The sequence below is a fragment of the Aplysia californica genome, unplaced genomic scaffold, assembly GCF_000002075.1.
Source record: "Aplysia californica isolate F4 #8 unplaced genomic scaffold, AplCal3.0 scaffold00469, whole genome shotgun sequence".
Classification (NCBI taxonomy): domain Eukaryota; kingdom Metazoa; phylum Mollusca; class Gastropoda; order Aplysiida; family Aplysiidae; genus Aplysia; species Aplysia californica.
Window position 1 is genome coordinate 3973 of NW_004797739.1, and position 13337 is coordinate 17309.

Below are 13337 nucleotides of genomic sequence, written 5' to 3' on the forward strand. Positions count from 1 at the left end.
AGTGAACGCAGTGCCGATAATTAAGAGAAACAGGGAAGAAAATATATCAGGCGCCTCAGACATAAAGATGCATTTCATATTTTGCCCGTACTTGTCCATCAATTCATGTTCTGCAAAAGTAAAGACAAATCATGAAAGTACATATGCAAGTTTACATTTAACGAAGCTGCAACAAATATTTCTGAGAAATAGACAATAAATTTTACCTGATTTTTATCTCTCCTACTGGCTGGCTGAAATGGGTTTTTTTCAAGAACCGGCACATAGGTGTCACAACGGGATGAAATCAGGCACTCGTCAATTTTTGGGCATGTGGAGTTGTTGGTATCATCTTAAAGCCTGTTCATTTGTCTTGCTTTCAATTTAAAAAGTACCCAGGTACCCTGGTTTCAGAGGTAAAACAAGCGAGAAAATGGCCACCAAAGTTTGGTGGCTTCCAAAGCTTGAGAGTCATTGGAAATTGCAAATTTACAGTTTTTTTGTGCCTTTCATTATCATTTTTTCGGAAAAATCCACGTAGAAATGTGGTTTTAATTGGGACATAAAAGGTGCTGAGCCAAAAAAACAAAAATTCTGTAAAAATTGCCAAACAGGTGGAAAAATTAAATGCCAGTTCCTTTGAATCCATTATTTTGACGAGAGCCTGATTTCACCATGATGCCTCACATATTAAATTTAGTCAATGTTGATCTTGATCTCCTCAGAATAACATGGGGGGGGGGGGGATTAAAAACTGTCTTATGACTTGAAGATCCACCAGACCTTCCCACTGAGACAGTAAAGCAGGCGTGTGACATCAGAACACTGGCACACCGTCCATCATCTGGATCTTGCCCTGCGCCCCGGCCTTCCTGCAGGTCACCGTCACAGACTGTGAAGAAAGAGAAATTGAGGAAAAACATCAGGCAACTAGCTATTAGATTACAAGCCTGCCTAATGCCTAAATATTGGCCCAATTCATGGCAGAGTGACCCAAAACTCCACTGGACCCTGGAGGACCAACACCAAACAGCAGCCTTCACACTAGGGACTGGAATATCCATTTAAAGATGAACGAGACGAAGAAGAAGAAAAGGAAAAACATTTATTTTTCATATAATAGAACCTGCTCTAATGATCACCTGTCCAAGACAATCACTGGTGCCAAAACCATTTCCTACTCTCCCCCCCTTGGATTTTCTTAAACATTACATGACACTGCTCAAGAGGACCACCAGCCGAAGATGAGCACTTTTCTCCTCAACAGTCGGTGGTCATCTTGGACAAGTTAAACTGTATATATGGAAGTTTAACCGTCGTCTTACAACCAAACACAGTCCTTTGATAAGACACTAAGCTAAGAGGAAACATTCCAGGAAGGAGGAGAAAGAAATGTTCAGATCACAGTTGGATTTGATCACCAAACTTCTGCACACTGGCCACGCATAGAACCTGTACTATATCATAGCTACCTGGTTTTAAAAATGACTCTAGAAGCAGAGACAAAAGAAAAAAGACCCAATAAACTTCAAACGTGTGCACGTAGAGACAGTAGCTTCTTGGAAACTCTGAAAAGTATGTCTTTGCAGAATCCAATAATTCGTTGCACTTGTGTATATTTTGCCGGGATCGATAACAACAATAACAGAGCTGGATTGTGTATATTTTGCACAGTCATACTTTACTAGCGGGTATCTACTTTACCATTGATTGATGATAAAATGCTCAACTTGAATAAATTAAATGGAAATTACAGTAACATCAACACCCTTGCTCAAAGGTACCAGGAAACCATTCTGTTCATTACAAAACAAATTAAACAAAGACGAGTTAACAATGACTGTTCTCACGATTTGTCAAAGCAATTTCCCAAAGTCAAATGATGATAAATACTGATTGACCGACTCACTCACATCATACACACTCTTGATACCCACATAAAAAGGAGGTTACAGGACCAGGCAAGGGCAACAGAGTTCCACCAAGCAACCAGAACAAATGTAATAAATATAAACTAATCCAACCTCTCTTCTCCCCCACTCCCTCCATACACACACACTCACACTTTTAAAATATATTTTTCCCTTAAATTCTCCAAAAAAATGTGGAAACTGCAAAGCACAACAAATATAGCTACCTTTTTGCCCATCTGCTGCTGGAACAGGAAGCTGGGGTATCTGGCAAACGCATGGGCACGGAAAGCCTCACGAAATTCTTGTGTCACCTTGTGCTGCTGCTGTTTGTTCCTAAGGCGATCTGAATTCCTCTGAAAGCAGATACAAAAAAAAAAAGAAATTCTGAAGCCCATAGCAATACTATCAACAGTAGAAAAACATCCTGTTCCAACTCCAAAATTGTTGGTGAATATTTTGTACATGAAGCAAGGTTTGGTTAAAGGCCCCCATAAGATACAATAATAGTATGTGTATATAAGGAATGACATCATTTGTTAACAAAAACAAGATATAGACCTACATTAGTTCAAAGAAAAAACTAGACTTCCATAGCTGTATGTAAAGCTACAAAAGAGCAAATTCAATAACAAAGAAAATTAATATTCACAAAAACACACCATCATTCCCGCGTGCACTTTTTGTAAAGTCTAGAAATTAATACGCAGCCACCCACTAAAGCTAAAATCTTTCAAGGAATAATTTTTCAGTGATTGTGTCTAACATGAAAGGTCGCTTCATTTATCTATAAAGGACACTAAGGGCAAAAGTTTACAGCATTTACAACTCAGTTCTTCAGCAAGGCAGTCCTAGATCTAGTTAGCAACACCATGACAATGATAAAGGTCAGGAAAACCAAGACATGAACTAAAATAATGAAAGAAGAAATTCATATGGCATAAGATTAATAGACTTTTGCTTTGGCAGCATACATTTCAGGTATTTTATTAAATAAAAATAATCAATTTGTTTTCAAGAGATTGTGTCTAAGTCTAAGTCTTTTAACTCTTTATATCTGGAGGAGGTTTCCCACTATGCCAGAGCCATCTTCTGGTACGAAACCTGAGACTGACATAAACATAATAACTAAATTGGTCAATAAATTTTTTTAAATGGACCTAGTTTGATAGTTCTTCATCTAATGAAAGAACTCCCTGTATACTGTTGCCAGTTGTTGTTGTTGTTATCTATCCAACAATCGCTGCATTCTCGCCCTTCTGTTCAATGCCAAGTCGTGATAAGTGCAGGTTTGCTGCAGTTGCTGTAATGTTCCACAGAGTGTGATTATCATCAGCAGATATAACAGATTTCCGGAAGTACCATAAAGTTAAAAGAAGTTTCCTGATTTCCTGAAAAAGGACAATAAAGTTGATCTTTTCTTTATCTCATCCGAGCAAACTCCCTCACCAGATCTGCCAGTTTGAGCCAACCATTGTATCCACCTTCTGTGTTGAGTGTGTCTAGGTCGATGATGATCTGACCCAGCATGTTGTGCTCTGTATGAGCAGTGTTGTCCAGCACATGCAGGAGCACATACCTGTAAAAAAAATACAACACACACATCATGATTAGATGAGAATCTGTTGAGACAAGGCTACAAAAACATACAATTACTGCTTCCCCCTCCACGTCCCCCTTGCCTTAGCGCATTTATTCTCATATGTTCATTTGCACACCACTCGTGATTCTGTCATAAAGATCTGAGAGCATCACTTGCACGTAAAATCATTTCGAATAAAATTCTCTATTTGATATCCATCTCTGATCAGACCAAACTTAGGCGGCATAAAAATTCCTCAAACAACCAAAGTCCCTGAAAGTATACATAGAGATTAGTCATCATCAGTTTAGTCCAGGTGATACTTCTTTCCATCCAGCTCACACTTGTCTTCTTCAAGTTTAAATGAGATAAAAAGAATATGTCAAAGCAGACCAAGGGAAGTAACAAAAATAATTTTCCAACTGTTGCATATATTTAGGAAACAACTTTCAAAAAGTTCAAACTTACCTAAACTCAAGTTCCTCTTCCGGGATCTCAAACTCAAAAGTTTCTTGCCAATCAGGGTTCCCATCATCAGCTACCACCACCTGCTCAGGAAAAAATAATTAAGTTTAAAAATCACAATTTGCCTGATAGACTCCCAAGTGCTATCAAACATCAACTCAATATGTGGGTATTTCTTCCCAAGAAACTAGAGTCTTTCTGATTTTATTTCATTAATAATTGTTTGTTTATTGTCTTGTTGTTTGTTGTTTTTTGGGGGAGGAAGGCATTTTGTGAAATAGTCCTTTATTACCATAGATTATGGGGTTAACCAAAAAAGTAGGGCATTTGGGTCCCATGATGAGACATTTGGCTTGGAACAAATTTTTCAGAAGAACAATAATTGGACACCTGTGGATTCTTTACTTTGCTTTTCCAATCCAGTGGCCATCTGAGTCCTAACCCTCCGGCCTGACATTTGGATTAAAATCTACAACTTCTAGAAGTGTGGGACCTAAGGTAGTGTTCAAGATTCTTTCAATTTGTAGTCACATTTAAATCCTTTGTTAAAACAAATGATGAATAAATGGTAAGGTGCCTTTTGAATTTTTAATTAGACCATACTATGAGGTAAAAGTATTATTACGTTTATGAAAAAAAAAACAATTGAACAGGTCAAACACAAACATGAGATCAAAGTTCATGTTCACAAGACTATGTCCGACAATCATTTACTGTACAAAAAAGTCTGGCTTTCTGATCTGATCCAATCATGCAGACATGACCAATCTAAGAAATGTGCTCATCATTTCTACCGTCATTTTTAGAAATGCAGTATGCAGTTTTTACAATCTTACAGAAAAGCCAAAATACTGAACTAAGATAACAAACTCTTTGCAAACATCCCAAATCAATATTATTAAGGATTCAATTTTGATAATAAATTCTTTATTATCCTTAAAGAAAATGCTGTTTTCTTGGTAACAATATTCAATTTTTTGGCTCTTCTGTAAAATTATAAAAAACTGTATATATGTACTGTATTATTAAAAATGATGCCAGACTTAGGACAAAAAAACCTGCCTGAGTTTTGTGAACAGATCCAGAGCCAGGGACAGTGCACTTGACCATAGCATGCACTGGTTTACCGTCCTGTCGTCTGGACAGCCCATAGGCTCCGTGAACGGTCAGAAAGAGGCTCTGTGGCTTCAGGAAGTTTAGGCTAATCTCAAGATCCCCTGTGATGCTGAGGTCAGTCTGGAAAACACATTGGCCACATCCCAGTTTACTCCAAAACACAGCTTTGTTTGTTTGTTTGTGTTTGTTTGTTTGAGTAAAGATAAGCACATTGACACAATAATGGTCATTTTGTATAGGGAAAAGGTAAGACAGACAGACAGACTGACAGACAGAAACAACAGATGGAAAGAAAAGAAGTAGGTACTGCCAGTGGTGCCCTCCAACCACCCATACAAAACACAGCAAAAACAAGAAAATGACGACACAGGCGACAGCACGTCATATACGAAGTGTAACAAATTTTTTTAAATGTGATGCACTCTGAGTATCCGAACATCCGCAGCTAAAACCAAGGTTGTTTTGAGGGTACCCTTGAAAGTCGGTATTTCATCGGGCCAACGGAAGAACTGAGTAGGACGGCTCAGTATATGATAGATACAGGAAATCAAGTGTGATGCGATCGAGAAGAAGAAGAAGGTATTTCATCAACTAATTTTGTTTAAAATGTTGCCTTATTTTTTTCCTAGCATTAAATGACTTTCATCCTACCAGCTGTTTCTCTGAAACTAAAGGCAAATGAAATATCTTCTTGATGTCACAAAAGAACAGAGAGATTAACACATTCACTCCTTTACAAGTCCATGATATATATTGTGATCACATAGCAAACTTCCCCTTAAAACCTTCATAAACACATAAATTTAACTGGATCCACTTTAAATTTTCTAAGCTTACAGAGGCACCCAAAAAAAATATGATCTTAAACATTTCTGGCTCTATCCTACCAGTAATAACAAAAGACAGAAAACAACAAAAAAGAAGACAATTTGATTTTGGGGTCCACAGGATAACAATAGAGAACCTTTTAAGGATAACAGTACCAACTTGATACAGTGGAGTCTACTTATAACGAGTCCTGAAATAACGAGAAGTCTGTTATAAAGACACTATTCTAAAACCCCGTTTTTTTCTTTCTTTATCTTTGTAAATAAAATACTGCTATAGCACAATCAGAGAAGCACGCGAGTCGGTCAAAGCGGAATATTGCTGCTGCTGTGCACAGTGCATATGTATGTAAAACCTCGCCAGTTGAGAAACATGTTGATGACCTAGCGAAACAAAGAATGGGAGAGCCTGCAAAAGAGTGGGGAGTGTGTGGCATGCACAGACAAGCAGAACTAATAACGTGGCCAGCCCATTCTCCTAGGCCTACCATGCCTCTCATTTCTCCAATGATGGATGAAGCGAATGTGTGGCGTGGGCAGGGTGTGGTGTGTACCCAATGAGCGCAAGCAGACTGTAACAAGATAGCTGGTTCTTACCTATACGCACGTCAGGTCACAGATATTCTTCTTCAGCTATAGATCCTCTTTTACGAATTTTTACAGTCCACACACACACTAACCACCGGCCGGTGTCCAACCAGACTAACTACAACCGTCTCACGCTAGCAACACAGTTCACTCACACGCAATTCCGCTTCTCGACGGGAGTGCGTTCTCGCTCACTTTTGCTGCACACCACACACATGACAACGTAACACGCACGTTTCCGACTCGTCCAAAAACAACCTACACAGACAGAACACACCATAGGGTGCAGTGTGGGGGGACAACACAGCAGGCGACTTAGCCTAGAGCCCTTTCTGTCTGATCGCCAACACCGAGCTGTCAACATCGCTAGCACTAGAGAAAGCAACCTGATTCGATTTTTGATCAAGTATACATAAAATACCTAGAGGTCATGTTGAACAAAATCATCATCAGGGGAGATAACAAAAAGAAATAATATAACACCAAACTCATAGATTAAGCCTACTTTATTATGTCCCTAGATTTTATTACTGGATCCCTTAAAATGAGAATCCTGGTGTAACTGACATTTCGCACCGGTCCCCTCCCTCTCGTTATAACTGGATTCCACTGCAGCGAACTAAACAATAATAGTGCCAACTTAACAGTAAACATGTAAGCCAGTTATCCAAACAGCAACATTCATTCTTTCCACCAATAAATTTGGTTCAATACAGTGAACAAGTCCACTTCTCAGATTAAACTTCGCCATACAGCACTTTTCAAAACAGCGTATGTCAGAGTCTTACACCAAGTAGTCAATGTACTTACTGCTAACTTATCAGATATAATCTTTTCTATACAAACAGAGATAAGGGACACCAAACAAATAAAAACACAATGCAGAAATCTGTTACCTCCATGCAAAGGGTGTACCAGGCAGTCAGGACGGGCTCCGTCTGGAAGTTGAACTGAGAAAGTTCTACGACAACTTCCCCGAGAAAGTCATCTCTGGTCACACAGTCATAGTCAAATACCTGAAGGTGTGAAGGAAAGAAAATACAGTTAAAATTGGTAAAGACAATCGACCACTGTCACGGAGAAAAGTGTTCGTCTTAGAAAGGTGGTTGTCTTACTCAGTGTCATCAAAATTTATTTTTTTAAAACACAAGGCGGGAAACGGGAAGAGGCTGTTTGTACAGGTGATTGTCTGATACAAGTGGGCGTCACAGCAAGTTTGATTATATTAGAGGAAAGTTTATTTTTTAAAACCAACAAACATAAAATAAGATAACCCACTGTCACTTTTTATGAACTTTCTTGATGTTGAAAAAAATAAACACCTTAATCAAGAAATAATCATTAAAACACTGACCAAAAAAAATAAAGCTGACATATAAAATTATATAACATTCAAACAAACAAAATAGTTAAATTTATATATTTGTGTCATACCACAAATTCTACCCCAAAAAAAGTATTTCTGATTTGGTAAAACAATGAGCATCATGGCTAATAAACAATAGCAAGCACAGGACAAAATTAACTATAAAAATATTCCCATATAAATCAGTCAGAAACCATCAACAATACAATATTGTACCTGAACCACTAATTTCGTGTCTGCAAGTTCCTTTGGTCTAATCTTGAAAGCAAAAATCTCGTTATAGACCGGATTTCTTGACTCGACAACAATCTGAGTGACCTTGGCCCCATGGGAATGTAAGTCAGGGTACAGTTGCAGCTGAAACACAACATCAACAATAGATTTAAATATCAGAAGGATAAGTCAGTCAAAGTGTCATTTCAAGGGGAAAAATGCACATCACAGTTGTAAAGGGTATAGAGCATGCTGTTGAGTGTGGATAAACCCTGCATAAATGCAATTACAATTTATTATTATCTTATTTTTATATCCAAAGCACACAAATTGAGAAAATCGGATACTCAGACTGGTTGATAGGCAAAAAAATAAAAGAAAGCATCTTTTTCACTGTGAGTAAAATTTCATTAAAATCATGCATGAAAATATGAATAGTGAACATAATTTAGAAAGAACAAAATCTATTTTTAAAAATTGATAAAGATTATCTGAGAAAATTTGCATCTTGATAAAAGGCTAAAAAGAAAAGGTTTTTTTAAAACTACGAGACAAAATATGACTTATCAAGTCCAGAGAGATAATGAGCACAATATTCCTCTCACTCTGACATATGGATCCGATGCTTTCCTTCGCACATCCTTGGCATGTAAGTCTCTGCATTTAATGACTTTCACCAACAAAAGTTGTCTTTTCTCATCAAACTTGAATGACAGTTCAATCTCTCCATTCACATCAGTTGGACTTTTGACAACAGTGGGGTCCAGCTTTTTGAACAAGCTTTTCAAACTCTGAAGACTTTGCTGTAAATGCATGAAAAAAAAATAATAAATTCTGAGCATCAGCTTTTCAAAGTATAAAAAGTGTGTCATATAAAGACTATTAAAATGAACTCTAAAAAAGTTTCTTAACAAACCTATTTATGAATTCATCAATGTTCCATTTTCATTATAATCCCCCAGTCTTTGCAGACCTCACAGCAATGAATTGCATCTCATCCATGTTTTCTTTGTGTCCAAGAAAAAGATACAGTCTGGGAATTGAAAATCTGTTCTCTGTTTCTTTTTCGGTGTGTGCGTGTTTGCTGTGTGCATTTTAGACTCTATATATTTCAAAATTATACATTGACAGGTTTCCATTTAATCATATATATATATATATATATATATATATATATATATATATATATATATATATATATATCATAATGCCAAATTTCTCAAACTGTCCATCAAATGAAAACATGCTAATAAGGGTATTTTAGCAATGAAAAATAGAATTGTTAAATATAATCACCTTGTCTTGTTCCAATCTGTCCCAGCCATCTTGGATTTCCAACTGTCTTTGCCTCTCTGCTCTCACATCTAGAGCTTTAGCAATAAGTTCAATCTTATTCGGGTCTTGACGGATAGCGTTAGGTCCTGGTGGAAGTTTGGAATCTGTGGTACCCATGACTGACAGGTCTTTTCACTTGCACACTCCAATAATATCTGTGGTAGGGCAAAGAAATAAAAATAAAATAAATGAAAAAGAGAAAATAATGAATAAATATCATGTGCAGTAAATCAAAGTTCGCCATCTTTTTCAGAAAACCCGTAATCAGGGTTGGTGATTTTTTTTTTTTAATAAAAATTTCAAAAATCGATTTTTTAAATTTAAATAGGATTTTTTATTTTTTAATGTCGACCCAGTTTGGGATTTTTAGTGGTTAAAAGTATGTTCTTTTAGTGCAAAATGCATAGTCTTTATTTATTTTGACTAAAGATTAATCTAAGCAACTGCAAAAGAAAGCCTTAATCTCTAATATCAGTGAATTATTCATGGCTACCGACAAAAAATGAAGAAAGTGTCAGTCTAAAAGAAAGGGGGGGGGGGGGTAATTATGCATATATAAACTTGCATTTTATTAGGCTCTCGGACTCGCAACCGTAAGGTCGTGGGTTCGAATCCCGTCGAGGGCCCGACGTTATGTCCTTGGGAAAGACACTTTACACTAATTTTCCTCACTTCACCCAGGTGGGAATGGGTACCCGGCTATAGACAGCGAAAGATCTTGTCAGTTTGTTAGTGTTTGAGCGCTTAATCGGCTGCTTGCACTGTATGCTTCCCGGGAAGCTGAGAATGTTTCGGAGTGTTCTATGGTCTGCTGGGGTAATAATATAGGGTAAAGCACATAGAGCCTGCTGTTGAGCGGGGATATGCGCTATACAAATGCTATCTAATATCTATTATTATTATTATTATTACAGAGTGTGTGTGTGTGTGTGTGTGTGTGCGCGCGCTTGTGCTTGTCTAAAAAGAAAAAGAAAATGCTAATTTCAATATAATTAAGAAAAGAAAGTAAATTGAATACTGTGTTATGTTTCTTTTCAAAACCTTCAAACCCAAACAACTCAATGGGTAATTTCAACATGATCTAAATTTTTGGTTATTGTAATACTGTTAATATTGTATGAAAGTGATTTACTTTCAAAGTTCCTTCAGTTGCCATTTTGTTCCTTGTAATAATATCTGAATTATTATTTTTGTTACATTGTGATTTATTTGTTAATGTTTTTATTCTCCTCAGTCACAATTGATTTAATCTGACATTCAATAAATTATTAAGTTTACAGTTAATAAATCTAGACATTTCCTTAGTCTGTGTATGTGTATGTGTGTGTGTGTGTGTGTGTGTGTGTGTGTGTGTGTGTGTGTGTGTGTGTGTGCGTGTGCGTGCGAGCGTGTGTGTGCGCGTGCGCGCTTGTGTTTGTCTTTAAAAAATGTTTAATTCTAATTTCAATTATGAAAAAAAAGTAAATTGAATTTATTGAATACTGTTTATTTTACATTAATGGGCATCTCGACTCTGCTGATAATCCAATTTTAGTCCCACATGCAAGCAGCAATAACATACCTGAGACTCACAGGGAAGATTTAAAGCAAGGCCACCAATATTCTTACCCCTAGTAAGAATAGCTCATGATCCTTTATTCTCACCCCCATCCCGGTCTGGGCTTGAGGCAAGGACTCCCTCCCTGACCTCTCGCAGGCCGATAAAAATTACCTAGGCTCTAGATGGCTTACTGCATGTGGCTGGGAAATGACTCATGAGTGCTTGGCGTTTGTTTTCTCAGGTAGACCAACTACTGATTAGACCCTACCGTTGCCATAGCCTTAATCTTTTTGTAAGAAAATGAAAAAGCTGTAGTATCAACTAAACTTAACTTTGTTTATTTCATTGAAATTCGACTTAGCCATCATTTTAAGAGCCGATCTGACACTTCTGTTCCTGAACTTGACTTGATCAACTTGATGATGATAAGCCATCATAGTTCTATCATTAGGTAGGCTACTTAGTTGTGCACAGTATCACATCACGGTTAATTTAAACTTTAGTTAACACATTCCATTCAGATATCGAGGCTGTTTTTTATATGTGCTTTAAAAAAAGAAGGCCTCTTTGAACATTAGCAGACCATCACTAGATCTACTCCGGTAGAAACTGGGGGGGGGGGTAGACAGGGTTGGGTTGATTTAAATCAGTTGATTTTTTAAATTTAAATCAACTTGATTTTATAAATAAAAATCAGTGATTTAAATCACTTTTTTTAAAAATTATTTTTATTCAGTTTTTACACATTTCAACATTCAGAATTCCTTTCCTTGGTTTCATAAAACAGATAAGGTAAAGTAGACTAATATAATCATGTTTAAAAGTCTGCTTTCCCTCCTTTCACTGTAAAATAATACAGTATTCAATTTACTTTTTTTTCCATAATTGAAATCAGAGCTGGGTTGATTTAAATCAGTTGATTTTTTTATATTTTCATCAACTTGATTTTTAAAATAAAAATCAGTGATTTAAATCACTTTTTTAAAAATGTATTCAGTTTTTACATATTTGAACATTCAGAATTCCTTTCCTTGGTTTTATTAAACAGATATAAGGTTTAGTAGACTAATATAATCATGCTTAAAAGTCTGCTTTCCCCCCTGTCACTGTAAAATAATACAGTATTCAATTGACTTTTTTTTCATAATTGAAATCAGGGTTGGGTTGATTTAAATCAGGTCGATTTAAATCAGTTGATTTTTTAAAATTTAAATCAACTTGATTTAAAAAATAAAACTCAGTGATTTAAATCACTTTTAAAAAATGTATTGTTTTTACATCTTTAAACATTCAGAATTCCTTTCCTTGGTTTTATAAAACAGATATAAGGTTTAGTGGACTAATATAATCATGCTTAAAAGTCTGTAAAATAATACAGTATTCAATTTACTTTTTATTTCATTATTGAAATTAACATTTTCTTTTTCTTTTTAGACAAAGACAAGCGCGTGCACACACACACACACTGTAATAAAATGCAAGTTTATCTTTGCATAATTACCCCCCCCCCCCCCCCCCCTTCCTTTTAGACTGACATTTTCTTCATTTTTTCTCTGTAGCCATAATTCACTGATATATATATATATATATATATATATATATATATATAGATCTATACATAGCAGATTAAGGCTTTCTTTTGCGGTTGCTTAAAATAATCATTAGTTAAAATAACAATGCATTTTGCACTAAAAGAACATACTTTTAGCAACCAAAAATCCCAAACTGTGTCAACATTTTTTTTTAATTAAAAAAAAATTTAAAAATCCGATTTAAATCAAAAGAATCGATTTTTTATTTTTTTTATTAAAAAAAAAAATCACCAACCCTGGGTGTAGATAGGGGGGTTCACAAAATTAAAGTCACAAAAATAATAATATAATAGATAGATTATAATAGTTGATCTAGATAGGCCTAGTTTGCGACAGTTTTTAGTGCCAAAAAAGTATTCTCGGCAGGTGGTCTGTTAATCTTCATTTTTACCAAAAAGAAAACAGAGATACAACACTCCAGGGGTAACATTAGATCTACATTTACTACTTACCACTCGCCCATTACTCTTCCTACACAAACAGAACCGCCATGACAGTTTACCTTAGAATCGGAAATGTATAAAAGTGTTGCAAAAGGTTGAAGAATAAACGAAACAATATATCAAGAGTTCTATAAAATCCACAATTATAACTTTTTCCAATAAAATAATATATTTCAAGTAAAATACAAGTACGTTTATTTAATTTTTTTATGGATGATATAGGCATACGTAAAACAATTTAATTTAACATTGGCTCCAAAGACTGTCTTGATAATGATTGAAGCCAAGAAAGTCTATCAGCAATAATAATTATATTTTATTATAATGATATTTGTTGGGTTTTGTTTGTTTTAGAACGCCTAAATTAGAGAAACAGGAAAA

The 13337-nt window shown here is 35.8% G+C and overlaps 1 protein-coding gene across 1 annotated transcript; it reads right to left on the reverse strand.

The window, feature by feature from the left end:
* Positions 1-564: 564 nt before the first annotated feature.
* On the reverse strand, positions 565-13032 carry LOC101846235 (synaptotagmin-like protein 2). The gene is made up of 10 exons (XM_005105395.3): positions 12966-13032; positions 9343-9536; positions 8652-8849; positions 8050-8190; positions 7364-7483; positions 4999-5172; positions 3940-4019; positions 3339-3468; positions 2117-2245; positions 565-871 (listed from the first exon to the last, which is right to left on the reverse strand). Exons 2-10 carry the CDS (start codon positions 9496-9498, stop codon positions 797-799), a joined length of 1203 nt encoding a protein of 400 aa, XP_005105452.1. The 5' UTR covers positions 9499-9536; positions 12966-13032; the 3' UTR covers positions 565-796.
* Between the last annotated feature and the right edge of the window lie 305 nt (positions 13033-13337).

Bases quoted from the DNA above. Each gene is read 5' to 3' on its own strand.
- LOC101846235 (XM_005105395.3), bottom strand. From the start codon at position 9,498: ATGGGTACCACAGATTCCAAACTTCCACCAGGACCTAACGCTATCCGT. The intron at 4,020-4,998 runs GCAGGTTTTTTT...TTTCCTGAGCAG, and splicing joins GATCTGTTCACAAAACTCAG to GTGGTGGTAGCTGATGATGG. The intron at 2,246-3,338 runs GTGAGGGAGTTT...ATCTGCTTTCAG, and splicing joins GGCTCAAACTGGCAGATCTG to AGGAATTCAGATCGCCTTAG.